The 21,596-nt window shown below is 44.3% G+C and overlaps 1 protein-coding gene across 4 annotated transcripts in view; it reads right to left on the reverse strand.

Moving 5' to 3' along the window:
- Positions 1-6,043: 6,043 nt before the first annotated feature.
- The window catches only part of LOC139050951 (pyruvate dehydrogenase phosphatase regulatory subunit, mitochondrial-like), a 96,367-nt gene continuing 80,814 nt past the window's right edge, over positions 6,044-21,596 (reverse strand). For all 4 annotated transcript variants that reach the window (XM_070527850.1, XM_070527846.1, XM_070527855.1 and 1 more), the window contains 4 exons: positions 21,045-21,134; positions 20,129-20,308; positions 17,323-17,613; positions 6,044-8,143 (listed from right to left, as the gene is read on the reverse strand). In XM_070527850.1, coding sequence (XP_070383951.1) covers positions 8,024-8,143; positions 17,323-17,613; positions 20,129-20,308; positions 21,045-21,134 — 681 coding nt within the window. In that variant the 3' untranslated portion in view covers positions 6,044-8,023. The remainder of the gene's footprint in view (positions 8,144-17,322; positions 17,614-20,128; positions 20,309-21,044; positions 21,135-21,596) is intronic.

The following is a 21,596-nucleotide window of genomic DNA, read 5'->3' on the forward strand; positions in this document are numbered from 1 at the left end:
AGGCCCCAGTTCGACTACTTAAATTTTTTCTGCCCAAACACACAAACCACCTGAGTAATCATGGCAGGGTGGTAGGGATCATTCACTTGCTGTACACAAGTCTGCGCAAGAAAGTGAATGCTGTGACACAGATGCCTCATGGATCTGATGGAAACCACCAAGAACAGTCTGTACCATGCACGAAAGCGATGGTGTATTTTAGTTCATTTACCTGCAAGAAAGAGCGCATTAGACGGATGAGCAGATGTATTAAAGTTTCTCGCACCAATTTTTGTTACACACTGGAAGTTATAAAGCACTGTCCAGGGAGTGTTCTGTTGAAGAATTTCTGAAATAGGTTTAGCAGAGATAGCGTAATAGTGGAGATAGAAGCAAATGAAATGGTGAGATGCAGTGATATAAGCAGGTGAGCTACCCTCCCACAGCAGAGACTCCCTCTCATTGTCTCAACCAGCATCCACAAGTGACACTGCTCCTCATCGTATCAGAGTCAGGAGCCCCCCGCCCCGCCCACTCTTTTTTTTTTTACTTTGTTTCCCATTCTTACAGTGCAGTGCATTCCTGGTGACAGTTTCGCATGCTCAGAGTTTCACAGAATGTTTGAATTTTCAAATGTTCTTGGAGTATACATTGATTTAATACTTTGCAGACATGATTGATGCATCATAATCTATGCACTGCACTTATTTGCACTCCCTAAGTCTGGTGAGGGGCCTTTTAATGAACAGTCAAGGGAACACCAGAATAATGTCAGCACACTTGTTTGACAGGTCTTCGTAACGCACATTGTGCATGCTGTGGATGTAAACTTTCGTTCAGTAACATGCAAGTGTAAACCAAGAATGCTAGTAAGCCGACTAGAGAAATTACAGACACCATTCAGATAATGTATGAGCTGCCCACTCAAAAGAAACCTTGTTTCTTTCTCAATAGTAGCCTGTGATTAATAGTTTTCCTGGTTGTAGTAGGTATTCTGTGTTCTTTCTCCCTTCATGCTATGAGACGCTATTCGTATTGGTCATCTGCAATAAATTCTCAGTTGTTACTAGTGTCATGTCTCTGTCTCCTCTGTCATCAGTATACGCTATACTGTACATAAAGAACACAGCAGCCCATTTTAACCGGCTGACATGTGATGTGGTACTATAGCGTAAAAAAAAACTTTTCCACACTTGCACAACTCCGACACATTTTTAAATGGTTGCTTGTTCATTTCCTTTAAATAAATATAGTCTATTAGGCAAGAAGCAATTTCTATCAATTTCTATGATGTAACAATAAGAGTTTATTTCATGCTCTGAAAATGACATCTGAGAAAGCAGGAGCTGTATCCATAAACAAGCAGCCACAAGCATCAAGCTGCAAAGGAGGTAACAGGGAAATGGCTATTGTGGAGGTGGCCTTCATGAATAAAACACTGCAACCAACAATTTCATATGAAGTTAAGCATTAACTTAACCAGCACATTAGTCACCATGTTCCACTTTTCACCACCTTTGCCCTGGCCACTCTTGATTCATCCCGTGCATTGTATTTAGGTTGCTAAGACTAAATTTTGTAGAAACATTACTATAGTGCATAACTAGGGTTGTTTGTTTTCAGGTATTATATATATATATATATATATATATATATATATATATATATATATATATATATATATATATATATTTTAATACTGGGGGGCTGTAAAAATTTTTATTTCTATGAAACCATTCCAAAATATTTTTTTTTAGGGGGGGGAGTAAATCCATAGATGTACTAAGTAATACACTGAGTTTTTTTTATCAGAAAATACCACTGGCTTCTTAACTCTAAAGTGCTAAAATTGGTGTTTGTTTCAAGCTGGTAATCAGGGGGGACATCAGGGTTTTCTAGCAAATACTCTCCGATATTTGGCGTATGTTTGGAAATGAATTAATAATGATGACAGTAAAGAGGCTTGATAAATTCTACAAAGTTCAACATTTTAAACATCCTCCAGTGCACTACATCTGCAGGCTTGGAGCGGCACCTTACACCAGCGAAAGATGCCGAGAGCGAGTGGGGCTATAATAATCGAAGTACAACCAAATTAGGAAGGCCTACTAAGCTTGAACAAAGACACTCCCTCACCAGAACAGGAATTGGCCTTCCTGGTGCAGTATTCGGCCACAACCTCCCCAATGATATCTACAATTAACTCGAGGCCCTCAGTCTCCAGCAGCTGCAGAGCAGCTGTCCAAGGCGGTGGTCAGACCTGTAATGTAGCAGTGGGTGCCAAGAATCTCTGGGTCCGGACAGGCCGCCAATGGAAACTGACCCTGTCAACCTTTAATTGCCGAACTCTGTTGAGTGAGGCTAGCTTAGTAAGACCCCTTAAGGAACTATCAGATATTGTTTGGGATATCAGTGGCCATTGCGAGATTAGAAGGCTTATACAGTGCTGACTAACGGCCATGTCCTCTGCCATAGAGATCTCCCATATAAGAAGCAATACGGGGTAGGACTCCTACTCCATAAGGACATAGCAGGTAACATTGACGAATTCTACAGCATTAATGAGAGGGTAGCAGTAGTCGTAATCAAACTTAATAAGAGGTATAGATTAAAGGTAGTACAAGCCTACACTCCAGCATCCAGTCACGATGATGATAAAGTAGATCAGTTTTATGAAGATGTTGCACTAGTGATGACAAAAGTGCAAACTCAGTAGTATACTGTAGTAATGGGCAACTTCAATGCAAAAGTTGGGAAAAAGTAGGCTGGGGAACAAGCAATTGGAAACTACAGCATCGATTCTAGGAACGCTAGAGGAGAGATGCTGGTAGAATTCGCAGAAAGACGACATTCTAATTGACATGAAGAGAAAAAAATGCCGCTGGGAAGGTCATGTAATGTGTAGAGTGGATAACCGTTGGACCATTAGGGTGAGAGAATGGGTACCAAGAGAAGCGAAGCGCAATAGACGACGACAGAAGACTAGGCGGTGTGACGAAATGAGGAAATTTGCGGGTGCTGGTTGGAGTCGGTTGGCGCGGGACAAGGGTAATTGGAAATTGCGGGGAGAGGCCTTCGTCCTGCAGTGGACATAAAATAGGTTGATGATGATGATGATTCACTAATAGCTGGTCATCAATTTTTTACACACCCTTGTTTACATAGATATCATCTGCATATCTCGGTCTTCATTCGAGACCTGTCCGGTCGTTGAACCTATCTCAATTGGCAGAAAGTTCTCTCGACATCACAGCTTCCATTAGCTAGGCACAACAATGTTGGTGCAACATTTGCCAGCCTGGGGTAGCGAGCGGTATAGTCATGCCAATACTCAATGAGTTCGACAGCTGTGTTTGTGGGGCTTGCTTCCAGCAATTACTGGTTAAACTTGTCGTGAAGTGAATCTACATCGTCAGTTACGGACATGAACAGAGGTTGGTAGTCATCAAATGACTGTCCCAACAGACACTTCTGAAATGGGTCCAGGACAGCTCCCAGCTTCTACAAAGTTAGCTGGTTTTCGTCTTTATCTTAGACATTCCGTTCAATAGTGCAGTGTCATTTTGTGGAGAGTTTTGTGCAGAAACCTTTACATGTTTGTACTAATGTGGCGCTGCTCTTGGGTAACAGACAAAACAGCCCTGGCGTGATCGCTTTTACTAATCATCACTGAAAGCTCGCCAACAGTCTGCTGCAGCTTGACGTTTACCAGGTGATCAGAGCTGGGCATTAAAAGTTTTCCACTTTCAAGCATTTTTTGGGCGTCTAAAAGGGAGCGGAGTGTGTCTCTCATCAGGATTGCCTTCGCATAAACAACTTCTTTTTCAGAAAGTATCACTTGAATAGCTTCCGCTTTGCTGCTATCATGGGAGCTTTCAGCAAGTTCCGTTAACGAGCTCGACATTTCTATGACAACCACAAGCGCTTTGTAGAAACCTTGCCATTTATTTGGAACAACGGAAGGTGGCTTCTTAACATCAGGTCCAAAGAGGCCATTAGAAGCACAAATTTCAGTGGCTTTTGGCAGAGCTTGTTAGCGTGCTTAAATAATGCTCCAAACTTGATCACTACGAATCGAACTGTTGACATGCATGGTGAAGGAATGGCATGGTCAACACACATGAATCAGGTGTGCTAAATCTTTCATATGTAAGATTTGAATCCCTTCAGCTTGACAGATTTCTCGTACCATTTTTCGCATGTACTCCACTGGGTGTGTGGCTACAGCCACAATGTCTTTCCACATCTTGCCTACAGTCAGGAGAGCCTTGCCAGCTATGCTGGCCACTATGTAGCTGTTCGAAGCATTTACTCTGTCGACGTCGACCAAAACAACTTGCTTCTTCACGATTTTTTGGCTATAGTAGCACAGGAGAGTGTTGATGGTAGGCACTCCAATGATGTCTAGGGATTTGTCAACGATTTCACATCTTGCATATCACCGCGGATTTTCACCATGTCCTTGTCAAAAGCTTCTTTCGATATTTCAGCCGAAGCCTTTGTCCTGTTGGCATGATCTTCGCTGCCTTGCAGTATTTGCATACGAAGTCCCCCAGAGATCCATCCGCCAGCTGGTGCATGTTGATTCCACTGTACGCTAGGGCACGAATGAAGTCATGGATTACCCGTCCGCTTCAGTTTCTTTCACACATTGTCGACAGTACATATCAAAGAGCGTCTGCTGAGATTTTCCCGCGATTTCCGACCCAGCTTCTTGGGTCGACATCTTGAACTTCTTATGACGAGATGACGCTAGATGCTCGCGAATTCGGTCATAGGGCTTCTTCGCTGGATCGTTGACCATCTCGGTGCTGCAATATTTGCACTCTAACGTGCAGCTGCCTTCACTGTCTTTTGTTGTGATCTGGAGATCTTCATGCTCTTTACACCAGTCATACAGTGTCTTTCGTTTTCTTCCCATCTCCATACTGAATTTTCCTGTGTCGCTTACTGGAGCCTTATGTTCACGACGGTGGCTACCAACGGGTGCATGTCCACGAACGGGTTCATCATGAGAATCACGAGACATTCTGCAAATTCATCACAGGTGGTTCCATTCTTTGTGGGTATGTGCACTGGTGGAGACATGGCTGAGCACTTGTGGATGCCATGGAGTACCGTCTGTTCCTGGAGTTCTAACTGCTCAAAAAATCTTGCGATCACTTGCCACTCTACCCTGGAAATAGACCAAAAGTCTCTCCAGATCTGGGTGCTCCAATGCAAAGAATTGTAGCAATGTAAGATATTACTGCATCTTGTGCCACCTGCAGCCAGAAAGCGCATACTGGCACTTCTGTTCCTTCCTGACCTTCAGTGTGACAGCTACATCGAAGTTCTTCAATGGTTGTACATTTTGCACCATGGTCGCAATGGCGACATTCAGAAGTCAAACGTGGCTTAATGCATTGCTGGCAGTCACACGTAACATATTCGGTTGATAGCATTATGGAAACTTGATAATTTTTTTTTTCTACTTAATGCAAGTGCGTGGATGAACTTGCAGATTTATCACTTACTATTGGTTGCTGGCCTGTGGCCAACAGATTAGCACACCTCTTCCAACAAGCTGCCATTAGTCGAACTTGTGTGCATTTTCTTGTCTAGCATACACATAATGCCATTGTCATGCCACATTGGCACATATTTGTGACATAGCACAGATGGACCGCGTATGAACGATCGAGCACGACATTGCATGGCACACGAAATTTTGGTTACTGTTATACATTTGCAATGCTGTGACTGCTCAGCTGCTGCCTAAGCCATGGAAAAGTGCACACCAGTATTATCAGATGACTCAGGCATGAGAAGTAGTGTGGAAAAGCCTCCACAAAGGCCCAAGGCCTGCTCTGCACATGCCCTTTTATATGTGAGCGCAGATGCTCGGCATGCACGCACATATGTTGGTGTCTTCTGCCAGTCATTCAATGCATCATTTGTTCAGTATTTGACAAAAAGTTGAACATACTTATTGGGAAGTCATGTCATTTTGGAACACCTGCCTTTTGTCGGTCACACATCTTTCACTGGTTATGTGGGCCAATAAAACACAGGCATCACTTAATAGAGGTACTGTATTTATTTGAATATACATAGACCTTTCTTTTGCAAAAACGTTACCCAAATGAAGCTAGCAATCTATATTCGTGAACAAAGCTATCAAAAGTACTGAGCTAACAAAGTTCCTCTGTTGCACCCATCGTAAAGCCAGTCTGGAGATTCTTCAGACTGGCCTTAGAAATCCTGCATATCCAACACACTCGACGGCACCAAGGACGACATTGTTTCGAGTGCCAAGGATGCCTGCATAGCATCGAACAGGGACAACTTCTCTGGCAGTTTCGACAAGGATGCCACTTGTGGCATGACCCAGCGAGCTTTAGTAGCCAAGCTTACAGTAAATGAAGGTATGGGTCAACCTATATCTAGATTATTTTTTTTTTCTTTCTAAACTAGTTCAATTATAGAGGTCAACCTACATTGGTGTTTGACCTATTTTCTAGTAAATATGGTAATACCAATAGGCTCTATCATGAATGTATAAACCAGAAAATCATGTGAATTGGGAACATATCAATGTTATACTGTAAACTTTTGAGGACTATCTTTCCTGTAAAGAAGGCCACTATGAATAAATGTTATATGAGCTCAGGCAAACAACCTAAAGATGTAATGATGTATTTTGGCATTTGCCAGCCCATTGCACAAGGAAAGAAGAACAGGAAATAATAGGACAAGTTAGGGGTGTGCAAATATTCTCAATTTTGAATATAAATGAAATATATTGCTATTTAATCTGTATTCGATTCAAGAATTCACTATTTTAAGTTTAATATTTGTTTCATCCTAATACTATAACGAACAAAAGTTCTTGCTGTCTATAGGGAGACAGACTGATGCAAGTGGAGATTCTTCTGAATGATTCTGGTGCAGGAGATCTGCAGTTGTTGCACAGCCAATGCAGTTCCCGATTTAAAACACGGAAGAAGTCGCTATGTACAATAGTTATCAGCCATTAAGTAAGCATGTTTGCCTTAGGCAGCCTACAAATTCCCTGTTTTAAATAAGACCAAGCAATTGATAAATTGCTTTGTCAATCTCACCATATTTGGATTCTTTCAAAACAATGTGCGGTGCTGTAGTATGTACAATACAAGGTCCTTCAACAAGAACTGCACTATATGACATGCATCTGGCATGTGCAGTTCCTTTTTTTTTTTGTTACTGTCATGGTTATGGTGCACCAGATCTGATCATACTTTTTTTTTTTCAATTCTCATTTATAAGCCTGTCAGTTGACCTGACATTTAGTTGACGGCATTACATGCGTCAAATAACGTAAGCAAGCCTTTTGTTGCCAAACGGGCTCCATGGAACTTTTCATCTAACATATTTATATATTAGAAACTAGGAATGTTCAATATTTGATTTGATATTCGATAGTCATTTTACTCATATATTTATATTTGACTTCATTTAAATTTTTTCTTATTTGAACACCTGTAATACAAGTGCTGGAGCTTTAGTTAAGCAATAAAGGAGCAAACAATGGCAACTCACTTATGAAAGAAAGTTCATCATCAAGCATTTATAAGAACTAACATAAAAGCTTGTTTATGTCTATTTTTGGAGATATTATCTTCTTGCTATAAAAGTTTTGACAGCCTGGGAACATTGGTAACAGGATCAACACTGTGACTTGCACTGGTGCACATGTTTTTCTTATATTAAAAGCAAAGAATAACTTGACAGGACAAAGTGAATGAATGAATTTGTTGTTCTATGGCGCAAGGGCTATAGAACAACATGAGACAGTATGAGACAGGACAAAGTCAACACAGCAATGGGTGGACGTAAGAAATAGAATGACATCATGCTGATTTGAGGCGAGGCTCCTAATATGCACAGTGAACACGACAGCACAGAGCACTGCAACATTCTTGCTGCTGTAAAGCAGAAGACATGCTTCCATGATATTGAAAAACCACAAACAAAATTCTAAACATGGAGGCCCTTGCTTTTGTAAGCAGCTCATTCTAACACGTCAAGGCAGAGTTCTGGCTTGAGGTTTGTAACGGTCACGTATGCCACCCATTGGTGCAACAGAGAGCTCAGGTGGTGTGACAGATGCTTGAACTGGAAACCTGCGACCAGCAAGCTCCACCTGCAAAAGTTGAAGCAGGTTAGTGCTCTGCCAACACTGAAATTGCAAAAATTGCAACTGTGCCACATAACAGCCATTAATCATGTATACAAAGTGTCTGGAGAGTTGGTGTCTATTGTAAATTTCTAATAATATACAAAGTTAGAAGTCAATTTTATGAACAAAGTTTATTTTGTAAGGCGTACACAAGGAATATTTTATTGTTCTGAAATTCCCTATGGCTGCCAGCATGGTTCACAAGTTCACGCAATCCTTCAAGCTCTGCATTTACTGTTTTGAGCAGAAACTCTGGCAAGACACTGATGAGGACATCGTGAATTCATCCCTCAAGTACTTCCAGACTGTAGTGATAGGAGGTAACACTTATTGCTTCACCAATACCAACAAGAAGAAATTGTATAGTGTAAAACCAGGACTTTACAACAGCCAGTCATGTGAATGAATGCAGCTATACAAATGTCCAAGAATGTGACTACCAAGACGGGTTGCACCAAATGGGGAAATGTGCCACCTTGCATAAAAATTGGGTCATAGATGTTCTTATATTTTTATATGTGGGCAAAGAAGGCCAAACTCCATTGTGCAGCACTGAACAGTACTTTTCTGCATTTTTTGAATAATGATGAAGAAACTAGACAACATTAGTTGACGTCACGCCACACAAAGTAATGCCACACAAAGTTGCACAGATTCCAATGTAGCTCTCGAATTGTCTTTTCTCAAGTACTGGCAGTTGTAACAATTCACATTTGTCACATCTGTCATGTTAGGGCAGTCTCATGGACAGCTTCAAAAGTGAATTTGTTGGGAGTTTTGGATTAAATTTTGTGCACAGCTCCCGCAATCTCATCCTAAGAAGAAGCAGCTGGCTGGCCACTTCTGCCACATCAGCTTTGGATCCTGTGTTAACAAGCTGAGAGTGGCAATTTCTGACAGTTCTTGCACTGACATACGCATCTTACTCATGGAAGCCATGCTGTTGTTGTTGCATGCATGCTAATGAATGCCAGATTTTGTATAGACATGCCTGTTGAGCACATTCAAAAATGGCAAGTTGCTGCAACATCCAAAGAGCCTGTCATCCGCCTTAACTGGCATCACAGTATGCCGTCTGCAATCGTAACTGCAACAAAAACAAATCCTATATACTTCTGTTCAGAATAAATAAGTTCACCAATATAGACGCAGAATTGTCAATGTTAAAAAATTTTTAAATAGGGACTGACTTTCCGTCAAACCTTTATGTAACAAAGTCATACTTCTTGCTAAAAACTTCTTAAAATCAAGAAATTCGTAAAGCCAAGCTTTCTGTTTCACTCCGGAGGCTCCTTCCTCTAACACTCCTGCTGGTTAAAACCTTGTAAGAGGTTGTAATTTTGCACACCATGACTCATGAATGTAACCTGTGACAGCACACAATGCATGCAGAAGGGAGCAAAGCTGCTTTGTGGGCACATTTAGTGCTCGAACCAACTGCTAAATAGTGCTGCACAATTCACCTCTAGCAGCCAATGTTGAACCTCTACTGTTGGTTCGTTTACAGTGCTGTAGCTGCATGTAGTGCTCTTGCGCACTTTAGGGGTGATACGCAGTTCACAAAGTTTACCGTGGTACCTAGTGGTGGCAAAAAAATGAAGAAATACACCTTCCTGATGGCACCAATAGTAATAAAGAAAGAAAAAAAATTCGGCAGAATGTTACACTCCAGTAACACGTGAAGGCAAAAGCCTGCTGCACACTTGGTAATGTGCCGTCTCGCATCGTCGCATTGCTGTTTTCGCAGTTCGGCTTCTTCGGCTCATTTTCAACGCTTAGCTGCGGCCTCATGCGCTCATATAGCAGGGTCAGACTAGCGCCAACGACGTTTCTCTTCGACTTTACGTTGTATCCTCTCAGCAGGGGATTGAAACATATTGTTACGTGTAGCTGATGCACAAGACTATTTACAATATATTTACATTTAGGCCAACGGTGGCCAAGATGGCGACCCTATAGCAATCGGGAACATGTCGTCTTCCTCCTCTTCCTCGTCGTCTTCCTCTCCTCTTCGTCTAGGGGTTATCTCAGAAAAACGCTTTTGCGTTTTGCATGTATTTGAATAGGCTGCGTCGGAGTTGGGCCCGAGCTAAAGCTTCCTCTTAAGTCTCGCTACGTGAACATTGTCACTTGCAACTGAAAACGATATTGAGGGGTCAGCGGGGATGATTTCATATGTCACATCGGTCACTTGTTGCACTACACGGTATGGACCAGTGTAACGTGACAGCAGCGTTTAGGAAAGGCGCACATGGCAAATGGCTGACCAGAGAAGAACCAGAGAACACGGAGAAAAGCGCACGTCGCGATGGTGGCAATCATAGAGGCATCTCTGATGCTCCTGTGAGGCCTCTAGATGGATGTGGGTGAGCTGCCGCACGTGGTCGGTGCATGCAACCACATCGCAGGTGTATTCAGCAGCAGAACATGCGGATGAAAGCAGCAAGGTATCCAGAGACAATGCAGGTTCTCGGCTGTATAGAGCGACCCCATAGCGATTGGGAACACGTCTTCCTCCTCTTCAGTGCAGCCACACTATGGTGGCTGTTCTGTATCAGTAGGCTGTTCTGTGTGTTTTATGGGTGATTTCAATGAATGTATTCACTGTTTGCTTCACTTCGCTGAGCACTTGTAGCCTCAGCCTTACCGGGGTATGAGCCATTGAGAAGGTCATATGGTTGTTTTTTGTACCACTTGAGAGAGAGAGAGAGAGAGAAACAACTTTACTGGTCCATTGTGAACTGAAACGCGTTAAGCGTCTGATGGGGTGGCTCCCTCTTCGCGGGCTCCATATGCTTCCAGGGCCGCCTGGCCCCTGTGGATCAGTCGGAGCTGGTCTTCCAGGGCGGGGCTGGACAGCATGATCTCCCATCGCTCGGAAAGAGTGGGGATAGCAGGGGGGTTTGTTATGGGTATAGGTGGGGGGTGGTCAATGGAAAAATTGCACTCTCCTATGACGTGCCGAAGGGTGCCTAATGCATTGCAGTGTGGACATGTGTTCTTATATCTCTCTGGGTACATTTTGTTCTGGAGGCAGGGGTGGGGAAAGGAACCTGCCTGGATTTGCCTGTATATTGTTTGTTCGGCTCTGGTCAAGGAGTGGTGGGGGTGCGGGAATGTCTTCCTGCCATCCCTGTAATATCTGACTATATCTCTGTAATTTGTGATGGGTTGCCATCCCCTTGCCTCCTCCTCGTTGGCCCGGGAGTTTAGCGCTCGGGCCTGTTGATGAGCATATTCATTGCCCTCAACTAAGGAGTGAGCCGGGACCCAAACTAATTCGATTGCTTGTTTAGGAGGCGTAGCTTTACCAAGAATTTTTAGTGCCCCAAGGGACACCCAGCCAGATCTGTAGTTCTTGTATGCAGCTTGTGAGTCCGTGACGATCTTGGTGACGTTTGGTTGCAGGAGTGCGAGAGCTATCGCTGCTTCTTCTGCTTCCTCCGAAGACGGAGTGTAGATTGATGCGCAGGTGACCAGCTTTTCTAGCCCGGTGACCACGACTGTTGCCCTCGTGGAGCGTTTCGATAGAGAGGCGTCTGTATATAAAACAGTGTCGTCTTCCTCCAGGGTCCTGGAGATGGCTCTTGCGCGGGCGTCGCGTCGTCCGACATGCCTTGTGGGGTTCATGTTGCGTGGTAGTGGTTTGCATTCCAACTTCTCACTCAACTTTTCGGGTAATTGGTCGTGGCGGGTGTAGTGCGATTCTTGCCATCCTAGCTTGCGGAGGACGCTTCTGCCCGCCTTGGTCTGGCTAAGGCGTACCCTTTGATTGGATAGGTGGGCTTCTACGAGCTCGGCTACTGTGTTGTGGACTCCCATTTGAAGTAATTTTGTCGTGGATGAATTTATCGGAATACCCAGGGCCTGCTTCGTGGCTTTCCTGATTATTGCGTCAAGTAGTAAGACGTCCTTCTTGAGGAGCTGCAGGTACGGCGCCGCATAGACGATTCGTGATATAACAAAGGCCTCAACGAGGCGCAAGGTGTCCGATTCCTTCAGACCCCTCCGTCTGTTGGCCACTCGTCTGATCATGTTCAAGATTTGGTCTGACGTGAGCTTCATTTTTCTAATCATGGCTGTTGCCTTGCCGTCTGCCTGGATCAGGAGGCCCAGGATCCTGAGTTGTGGTACCGGGAGGATCCGGTTCCCTTCCAAAGTGATTTCTATATTTTCTGCTTGGGTACTTGATGCACGTGGTCTGACAACGGTCAGCTCCGATTTTTGAGGCGAACAGCAAAGGCCACATGTCTTCACATAGCTGTTGATCGTGTCAGCCGCTTTTTGGAGCGTGTTTTCTATCCAGCCATCCGACCCTGCCCTCGCAGTCCAGAGGGTGATGTCGTCGGCATATAATGAGTGGCCCAGACCATCTATTGATTCGAGAAGCTTGGGCAACGGCAAGAGAGCCATGTTAAATAACAAGGGGGAAAGGACCGAACCTTGCGGCGTTCCTCGATCCCCCAGGTAGATCGGTTGGGATGTCTCCTCTCCTATTCTGATCCTTGCCGTTCGGTTACGAAGAAAGTCTCGGATGTAGTTGTAAGTTTTCACTCCACAACCCGTGTTGCGCAGGTTGCGGAGGACACTTTCATGTGTGACGTTATCAAATGCCCCTGTGAGGTCTAGCGCTAGTATCGCTCGCGGCGCCTGCTTCGTTGCTCGCTTAATTACCAGTTCGTTGAGTTGTACGAGAACATCCTGGGTGCCCAGGTGTTGCCTAAAGCCATACATTGTCTCTGGCATCTGATCGGTGGCATCAAGGTGTCGCTGCAACCTCTTAAGTACCATACGTTCCATGACCTTCCCCACGCAGGACGTGAGGGATATCGGTCGCATGTTGTCGATGTGAGGTGTCTTCCCAGGCTTGGGTATGAAGCGGACTTCTGCCTCTTTCCATTCGTGTGGAAGATTGCCAGACTCCCAGACCCGGTTCATATACTCGAGCAGCTGTCTGCGGGCCTTGTGCTCAAGGTTGTTAAGTAACTTGTAGGTAATGGAATCGGCTCCCGGCGCGCTGCCCCTGTTGCTCTCGGAGATTGCTGAGATCAACTCGGTGTCAGTGAATGGCTTATCTAACGCTTCATTGGTAGGTCCTGCGTAGTCGGGAGGTGCGATATCACCCTTCTCCGTTTTCAGGTACTTGGCCTTCAGGTCGTTGATGAGTTTGTCGGCACCCCCAGTATAGTTGTTGAGGGCGCGTGTGAGGCTTCGATTAGTGGCGCTCTTGCTGCCGAGAGGATCGATCAGGTGACGAAGGAGGCACCACGTCTTCCTGGTAGAAAGGGTGCCCTGCAGTCCATCACACACGCTCAGCCAGTTCTCTCTGCACAGCTTGGACGCGTATTCAGCTGCTTGCTTGTTGAGATCATGGATGCGTTTGCGAAGTTTCTTGTTGTGTCGTTGTTTCTTCCAGCGTCTGGTGAGGCTGTGTCGTGCTTCCCAAAGGTGGGCAAGCTTTGCGTCCACACAGGGTGTCTGCAGTGTGGTCGCAATTTTCTGGGTGTATTTGTCTACCAGCTCGAGTTGTTCCTTAGCCCATTCCCCATACGATTTGGTGCTGTTCGTGTCCTCGTCTTCATCGGCTGCTTGCTTTTTTCGAAGTTTGTCCCAGTCAGTTATCTTTGTTGTTCCCATTCGGGCCTTGAAGGCGGGCCCCCTGATCGTAATACTGAGGATATCGTGGTCCGACCCCAGGTTCGCGCCTGTGTTCTGCCACGACACGTCCAAGGTTCCACTCAGCAGGGTAAGGTCTGGAGTGGTGTCCCGGGTTGTACTTGTGCCCATGCGGGTGGGAGTGTCTGGTTCGTTGAGTAGAGCTAATGTGTGCTGATCCATGAGGTTCGCCAGCACCCTGCCTCTCTTGGAGCAAAATTTGTAACCCCATATTGTGTGAGGCGCATTGAAATCTCCTAATATCAATAGGGGTCGGCTGCCCACCTCTCTCTTGCTGTCGAGTAATGTGCCCTCTATGTCGAGGTTCTTCTTGGAGGGCCGACAGTATGCGTTGAGTATAAAGATGTTGTTTTTGCTTCCTATGCCTCTGCTGTGAATTTCCAAGAGAACGTGTTCACACCCTCTCTGAATGGTAATGTGCTGCGTTGCAGCAATGTTGCTTCGGACTAGGATGGCTGTGCTTTTCTCACTGGGATCGGTGTATGTAACGTACCCCGCGAGTTTTGGTCGCGAGTTCGTTTCTTGAATTGCAAGGATATCCGGTTTGTGTTCCGCATTATCTATGTATTGCTGTAATTCGCCTATTTTGTCTTTAATTCCTCGGCAGTTCCATTGGGCTAAGATCGTTGTATCTTCCTTCCTATTTTTACGCCTGGCCGCCATCTTGGCTCAGGTTGGTAGTCGTGAGACTACTCGCCATGCACGGTTTCCCATACGGGGCTCCCTTTTTAGCTTTTTGAGTGGTTAGTATAAGCTGGTTGACATTAGCTTCTAGCGCGTCGAACTTGGCCATCTTGGACGTTATCAGGCCGATTTGGCTGGCAAGCTGTGTGACCATCTCGGTGAGGGCTTCAATGGGCTTGGCCCACGCCGGTTCCTCAGACGGACTCGATTCAATTTTCTCTGCCTCCATTGCTGTTACCGGGGGCTCCGGTTGAGCGTCCCTCTTGGCAATTTTGCGTTTTGTGACATCCTCGCTGTTTTTCGATTTTTCTAATGCCTCCATGCGTGCAAGAAGCGCGCTGATTTGCTCATTTTGCTTAACTACAAGCGCTTTGAGTTGCATACATTCCTCACAATCTTTCTTGGGAGTCTGGGGAAGGGGAGGGAAATCTTTGTTGCTAAGAGCGATAGGAGATCTAACTGCCCAGCCCACCTGTTTAGCGGCGTTCCTCGACGGTGTCTGGCTCCGGGTCTTCGACCTTGAGCGCGACTCCCGGCGGCGCCCGCTGCAGCTGCTGCCGGCCACGTCACCCGGCGACGACGCTCTCGAGCCCGGCTTTGAGGCGCACCTGCTGCTCCGCCCTCGTCCGCCTTCACAGGAAAGAGAGTGATTCCGGTACCCTGACGTAGCTGCTCCCTCCCGACGTGGCGGTTTGGAGGATTCTGCGGGCGTGTAGTTGGTATCTTTCCGCTCCCACCGGCGTTTCCGTACCACGTACGGGATCTTGAAGCGAGCTCTGCACACCTTGTCTGCGGTCAAATGTTCTCCTCCACAGAGGTCACACTTGGGGGTACACTTGTGCTGTTCATCGGGATTTCGAGCACCACATCCCCGGCAGATCCGGTCTGTTGGATCAGGGCAAACATCCATGCGGTGGCCCAGGCGACCGCACTGATAGCAGATATCTATCTGTTTTCTGTATAACGAGCATTTGGCGAGCAGGCCCCCGTAACGAACGTAGTTCGGCACTTTGGGTCCATTGAAGGCGATCACCACAGACGTCGTGTTAGCGATGCGGTTGGCCTCTACAGCAGTGGGATTATATTCGTTGACGATGTTCTCATTGATTTCTTGAACCGTGTCTCTGAGGGGGACGCCTCGTATGACTCCCTTGGTCATGCCATGGGGGGCCGATTCGTAGGCGCTGACCTCGTGCTCATTTCCTTGGACGACAATCTTGGACGACCACTTGACTAGACGCTGCATTTCTGTACTTTGTATGCATGATTCCAATGAATGTATGCACTATACACTTCACTTTGATCAGCTATTGTAGCCTCTGCATTATGGGAGGGATGAGCCATTGCATTTTTTGCTTGCTTAGGGGGGTACAATCCATTGCTGATGATGACAGTTTTTGTACCATTTGACCGGACAGTGCTTTTTTTTTTTTTGAAAGCCATTGGGGGTATAAGCCACTTAAGGCTTTCGCCTTAACATACTTTTTGTGCTGCTAAAGGGAGCTAAAAAACAAAAACACAACTCCTCCTTGCTGACTGCCATAAAAAGAAAGAAAAGCTTATTTCTCATATGTTATATGGTTGAAATTTTACCCCATTTGAGCCTCTTTAGTTTTTATGGCTAGCTTTCAAGGTTGTGATGCGACACGGCCAGGTTTTTCATCTTCCTTAATAAGCGGAATGAGCAGGCATGTGCCACAATAGGAATGCACCATGTGCCAGCTTTATAACAGGGCAACAGGTGGCATATCACGATCGCGGAACCTCCCCACCAAATATGGCCTTGTGCAGTTTTTGTCCATGGATACTCAGGGAATAATTGATTGGCCTAACAGTGCAAGGAAGACAAAGATAGAAGAATACACGATAGGACAAGCACTGTCTTGTCTGCAATGTTAGGCCAATCACATATTCGTACTGAAAACTCTGGTGACCACTGAAGACATGCAGATCATAAGAGCAACATTGAAGGCAATTCCAGACGAGCAGTTCCAGAACTGCTTTCAGGTGCAGACGAGGCACTGAAATTAGCATGTACAAGGACATTTACTCCTAGGAAAGATATCTTATTATTAGTCAATCTGATATAACCTCAACATCTGCAAATTTATGAGAACAAAGTATTTTATTATACCAAATGCAGATATATATATCAATGAAAGACTAATCTGTAGGTCTCTGTGGCAAATTTAGACTACCATGAGCACTTGATCATGTACCAAATGAGCTGTTTTCCTCAAGAGTATACAACCTGTACATTCTCGAAGTGACAGCATTGAAGACGGGCATAGTGATTATCAGTAATAGGATATGTGGTTCACAACCTTTATTGTCATCCCTTGTATATCAATGTAAAAAATGCAGGCAAACAATGTATTATGCACATGATATGCAACACGCAATAGTGTAGGTCTACATCTTGCATGACAGTGCCCCCGTTGCTTAATAACATGCTGGCTGCACATAAGTTTAAATAATGTAAAATGAATACTATGCACTGAACAGGAACTTCCAGAATTTTCACATGCATTTGGTGAAAGTAACAGCTTTCACATCAGGTTTAATAAAAGTGGGACATAGTTGCACATGCAAAGTGCAAATGAAAACTGATGTTAATTGTGGGTACATAGCATAGAATTTTACCAGATAGAGCATGTGCAGCACATGTCAAAGGTAGAACCACTCTCATACTGCAAACATGGCTCTCAAGGATAATAAAACTATGCTACTGTGCACCTGCAAATGGACATAATGCAGGATCTGTATCAGAAGTAGCCACTTGCCTCAAAACTTCCTTCAGAGAAAAGGTTGTCTGGCAATAGTTCAAGCTGCTTGCTGCTCGGGTTGAACCAATGAACAAAGCCCTGGCAGACGTTGCGCCCCAGGGCAAAGGCATAGCTGCCAGATGTGGTGAGCCCCATGAAGCGGCCATCACGAAAAATGGGCTCCTGGCCCCAAGCCCAAGGATCTCGTTCAGAGTCATGGCCAGTCAGCTGGAAGAAGGCCAGTTGCCGACGCAGGCCTTCCACTGCCTGCTGCTGTAATGCCTCTTGGCCAATAAATGGTGGCTCTTTCTGCATTAAATATAGATATATTTTTAATTACAAAACAATTTCTTGGATGCACCCACTGCATATTCTCACTTTATGACAAGGATGAATAAAGAAGTGCAAACTGGAGATATACATAAATATGTGCAATCACACACAGAAAAGTGCCTGTGTGTGTATGTGTGATTGTGCCTTTTTTGTCCATGTTCAGTTCATGCTTCTTTAGTCGTCCTTTCGGAATACCAATTCCCAAACAGCCACTCTGGTGAACTTTATGACAAGGCTTTGTAGAGTGACGTAACACTATGCACAACAAACTTCTTAGTTGCAAAACAAGGCCATGGGAAAATAATACTGCAAGCACACATTAGCAAAGTCTACATAACACTATAAGAAAAGAACTAAGAGGTATGTTTACCTCTGCACCTCCCTATTTCAATACATGTGAAATACTTTAATTTCGTCACCACTCAACAAATTTGAATGAAGTCCATTGCATTAAAAAAAATTAAATTCAACCAATTGTCAGAAACATTTTTTTTGTTTAGGCCTTCAATCTATTTTACAAAAATTGTCAGAAACTGTCAGTTGGCATGTCTCTCGAGGGAGCCCCCTCTGGATCTGCCAGTAATCAGAAGTCTTCCATTCTTATAAAAATGTCATAGTGTATTTAGTAACCTGCTACTTCTTATACCCTGCTCTTAACAGCACATGTAATATGATCTGCAATATATCATAGCTTTTTAGAACATGCATTCAATTGTATATAAAGTATTATAAAATATCTAAGTTCTCTTATGCCCACATCTTTTGTGTCCTTCAAGAAAATAAATATCCACAATATTACTCCTTCAGATATCTAGTGCTTTTACATTAAGTATACTGGTAACAAAAGTGCAGCTCACTGTTGGTCTGTGAGCAGCACACAGCCAACTCTCTGGTCAAATAGTTATTTTCCAATGCCATTTCGTGTGCCCAATTCTGCATGAGTTTTGACCAAACTAAAGAGATTATACTTATAAGCCTTTGCAGGACTGAAGAACTAGAAACAACAAATACAAGGCAAGTAACTGCTGGGTGTAGGAAATATGGCATTAAAACAAGTTGATCCAATAATGATAAATTCTGTGACACCTGTTCTTGGAACAGCTCTTAACCCTTTAAGGCGCCTTGTACACAATTGTGTACATTGTACTTGTGGTGTTTTTTTCGCGTTTAGGGCGCGCAATTTTCTATTAGGTTGGCTTTAGCACATTCCCAAACTTTAAACTGACAACCATGTGCATTTTGGGCACCATCTGTCGCATTTCGATGAAGATGTTCATATCAAAACAAGAAATGGCGGACGCCGGAGCAGCAAAGAGTGGTGAGTCAAGTTCTTATTTTTTTAGAGCCGCTTTTTTTTATTGTGGCAAGCGAAAAAAAAATTAGACGCGCTTGTGCATCATAAGAAGTACCGAGGAGTGATAATTTTATCCTTTCTGAGGAGATGACCGAACGCTAACGCTCGCACGCACATGTGTACACGATTGTGTACAAAGCGCCGTGGTCGCTGCAGAAATGAAGAACGCTGAGAGTTGCTTTGATTTTCTTTCCAGGTTTTTTGGCCATTCGTCGTTCTTTCTACAATGCAAACAAGTATAAGAAAACCCAAAAGACAGCTGAAAGGCTTTTGGAGCTCATTGCTGATAAATGTTTCAGACGTTGGGGAAAGTGACGAAGAAGAAGCCACGCGCGAAGCGACCGACGCCTGCGTTGCAGCTGCGTTCACCAACCTCACAGAAGAGGAAGATGCTGCTGCAGGGGAAACGCAAGCTGAAGAAGTGGACACAGAGTGTTTTTTCCTTTTGAGAACCTGGGTATCTGCAATTCTTGGCTGGACTACCACCGTGACAATCAAACGCTGCCTGGAGCTAAACTCCTATATTTGATGAATTTTCGGTTGCTTGCAAGCTGCCGAAGCATTAATTAAGTCGGTACTACCCGAGAAAAAGCGTGGAAGGCCTTCTATTGCAGAGATCCAAGCACCACAACCAAAGATAAGGCAAAAAAGCAAGAATATCGCTTCCTTGCACCGACGCGCACTACGACTCCTTTGACCATTGGTCCGAATCCCGCGACCAGAAGGTGCAAATTAGGTGCAAGCTCGAGAAGTGCACACGAGGCACCCAGATATTCTGCATGAAATGCGCCGTGCAACTGTGCCTGACGAAAGAGAGAAATTGCTTCCTCGCATTCCACAAGTGAATTTTGTGACCACCGAGGCGCTGTGTACACAATTGTGTACAATGTTGCAAATAATAAAGTTTCATGATAACTTTCAAGAATTCGATGGTTTTGTGTTTCTTAGGTCCCAAAAAGAATGTTTATATATAAAAAGATTTTTTTCTATGCATAATTGCAAGTGGCGCCTGAAAGGGTTAAACAAAATATAGTTAATTTTTCAAGGCTCTTGAATGTCTCTCTGGCAAGAAAATGCACAAACATCTGGTGAAAGCAGGAGCAATTTTTTCAACAGGAAAGCAAGACCTGCACTTACCTGAAGTTTAACACGAGCACTCCGATTAGCCTCCAAGGGTGTGACACTGCTATCGAGTTCTTCGGCCCAAAATGGAATAAACTTTTCAATCCTCAACATCCTTAGTGCATAATAACCAACATCCAATATTCCATAGTCACGACCAGCCTTTTTTAACCTGCTGTAGACATTCTGAGCATACTGTAGGAGAAACAACACATACACAGAAACAGTACTGTCAGGACAACCATGTTTCCTTCAAACAATAAACGCTCAATGCAACACTCAACACAACTTATAAGTGTAAGTTGGAGCATACCTCAGTTACTCACAATTCAATACTGAACATAAATGTGATACAATCCAATCATTAGCATATATTCCACACATATTAAATATAACCTTGGAAAACAAGGTTTACAGCTGCTCATTTTATTTGACAGAATTCAACCCATATTCTTTGTACCTGAGAGTAGTGTATTGCATCTTCGTATCTGAAGGATGGGGGAAAGTGGTGCACTCTCGCATTTATGATCAAATTGCTGCTATGCAATGTGACAAATGTGTAGAGTGTCTCAAAGCACTATCTTCTATGAGGAGCAAAATGCAGTGGTTAGGTTGTTATTCACTCGTGTCATGAATGCGTCTGTGGCCTAGTGGGTAGAGAATCAAGCTGTTGTGCCTGGCGACCATGGTTCAAATCCCATCATCAGACACAATTTTTTAGCTTATGTTAAACCTCCCGATGAGCCTATCTGGCGAGACAGCCAGACAATGACATACCAAACCCTGGAGAGGTCGGCAAAGAAAGCCTAGCTTTAAAACTGTTCTTAAAGAATGTTATTTGGTGCTGTTACTATTCACTTCACATTCTATTCAGGAGTAAAACCTATTATTAACATGCTTCAAAACTAGAACACATGTGCAACAGTGGTACCTCTGAGGGAATGTACATTGAGTAGCCAGGTTCTAAGGTGTTGTTATAACCCAAGAGCAGCACATTCGTCGAATATGCAAAATCCATTTCCTGAAAAAAATGCAGAGAAAAATAGATATATTCATGCTGGATGATGTGTTTATGTGCTTTAATATAAGGTACAATAATAATTTAATATGGTACAATACAATTCTGCCACCAAAGAGGTTCAGAAAAGTCAAGAGAGAGCTCTGGACCTACATGTGTAAGAACACAGTGCACAATAAAAAACTGCACGAGTACCTACTTAAGTATTCACTACACAAGGATCTTCATAATTTCTCTGGGCACAAAGAATGCCCTTCACAGAAGCAACATTACAGCCAACGACTACGGAGGGGGCTGAAGGGCTCGAGTCCCCCCCCCCCCACCTTGCCTCGAAATGTTTCTGGGGGTTGTGCCCCCCCCTCCAGAGATAAGAGATTAGCAATGGAGTCAGGCGGCATCATGTCTTCTTTTGTACAGTTTCAAACAAATCGACTGAACAACTACAGTTGCCTAATAGCTGAAAGA

The sequence above is a fragment of the Dermacentor albipictus genome, chromosome 1, assembly GCF_038994185.2.
Source record: "Dermacentor albipictus isolate Rhodes 1998 colony chromosome 1, USDA_Dalb.pri_finalv2, whole genome shotgun sequence".
Lineage (NCBI taxonomy): Eukaryota > Metazoa > Arthropoda > Arachnida > Ixodida > Ixodidae > Dermacentor > Dermacentor albipictus.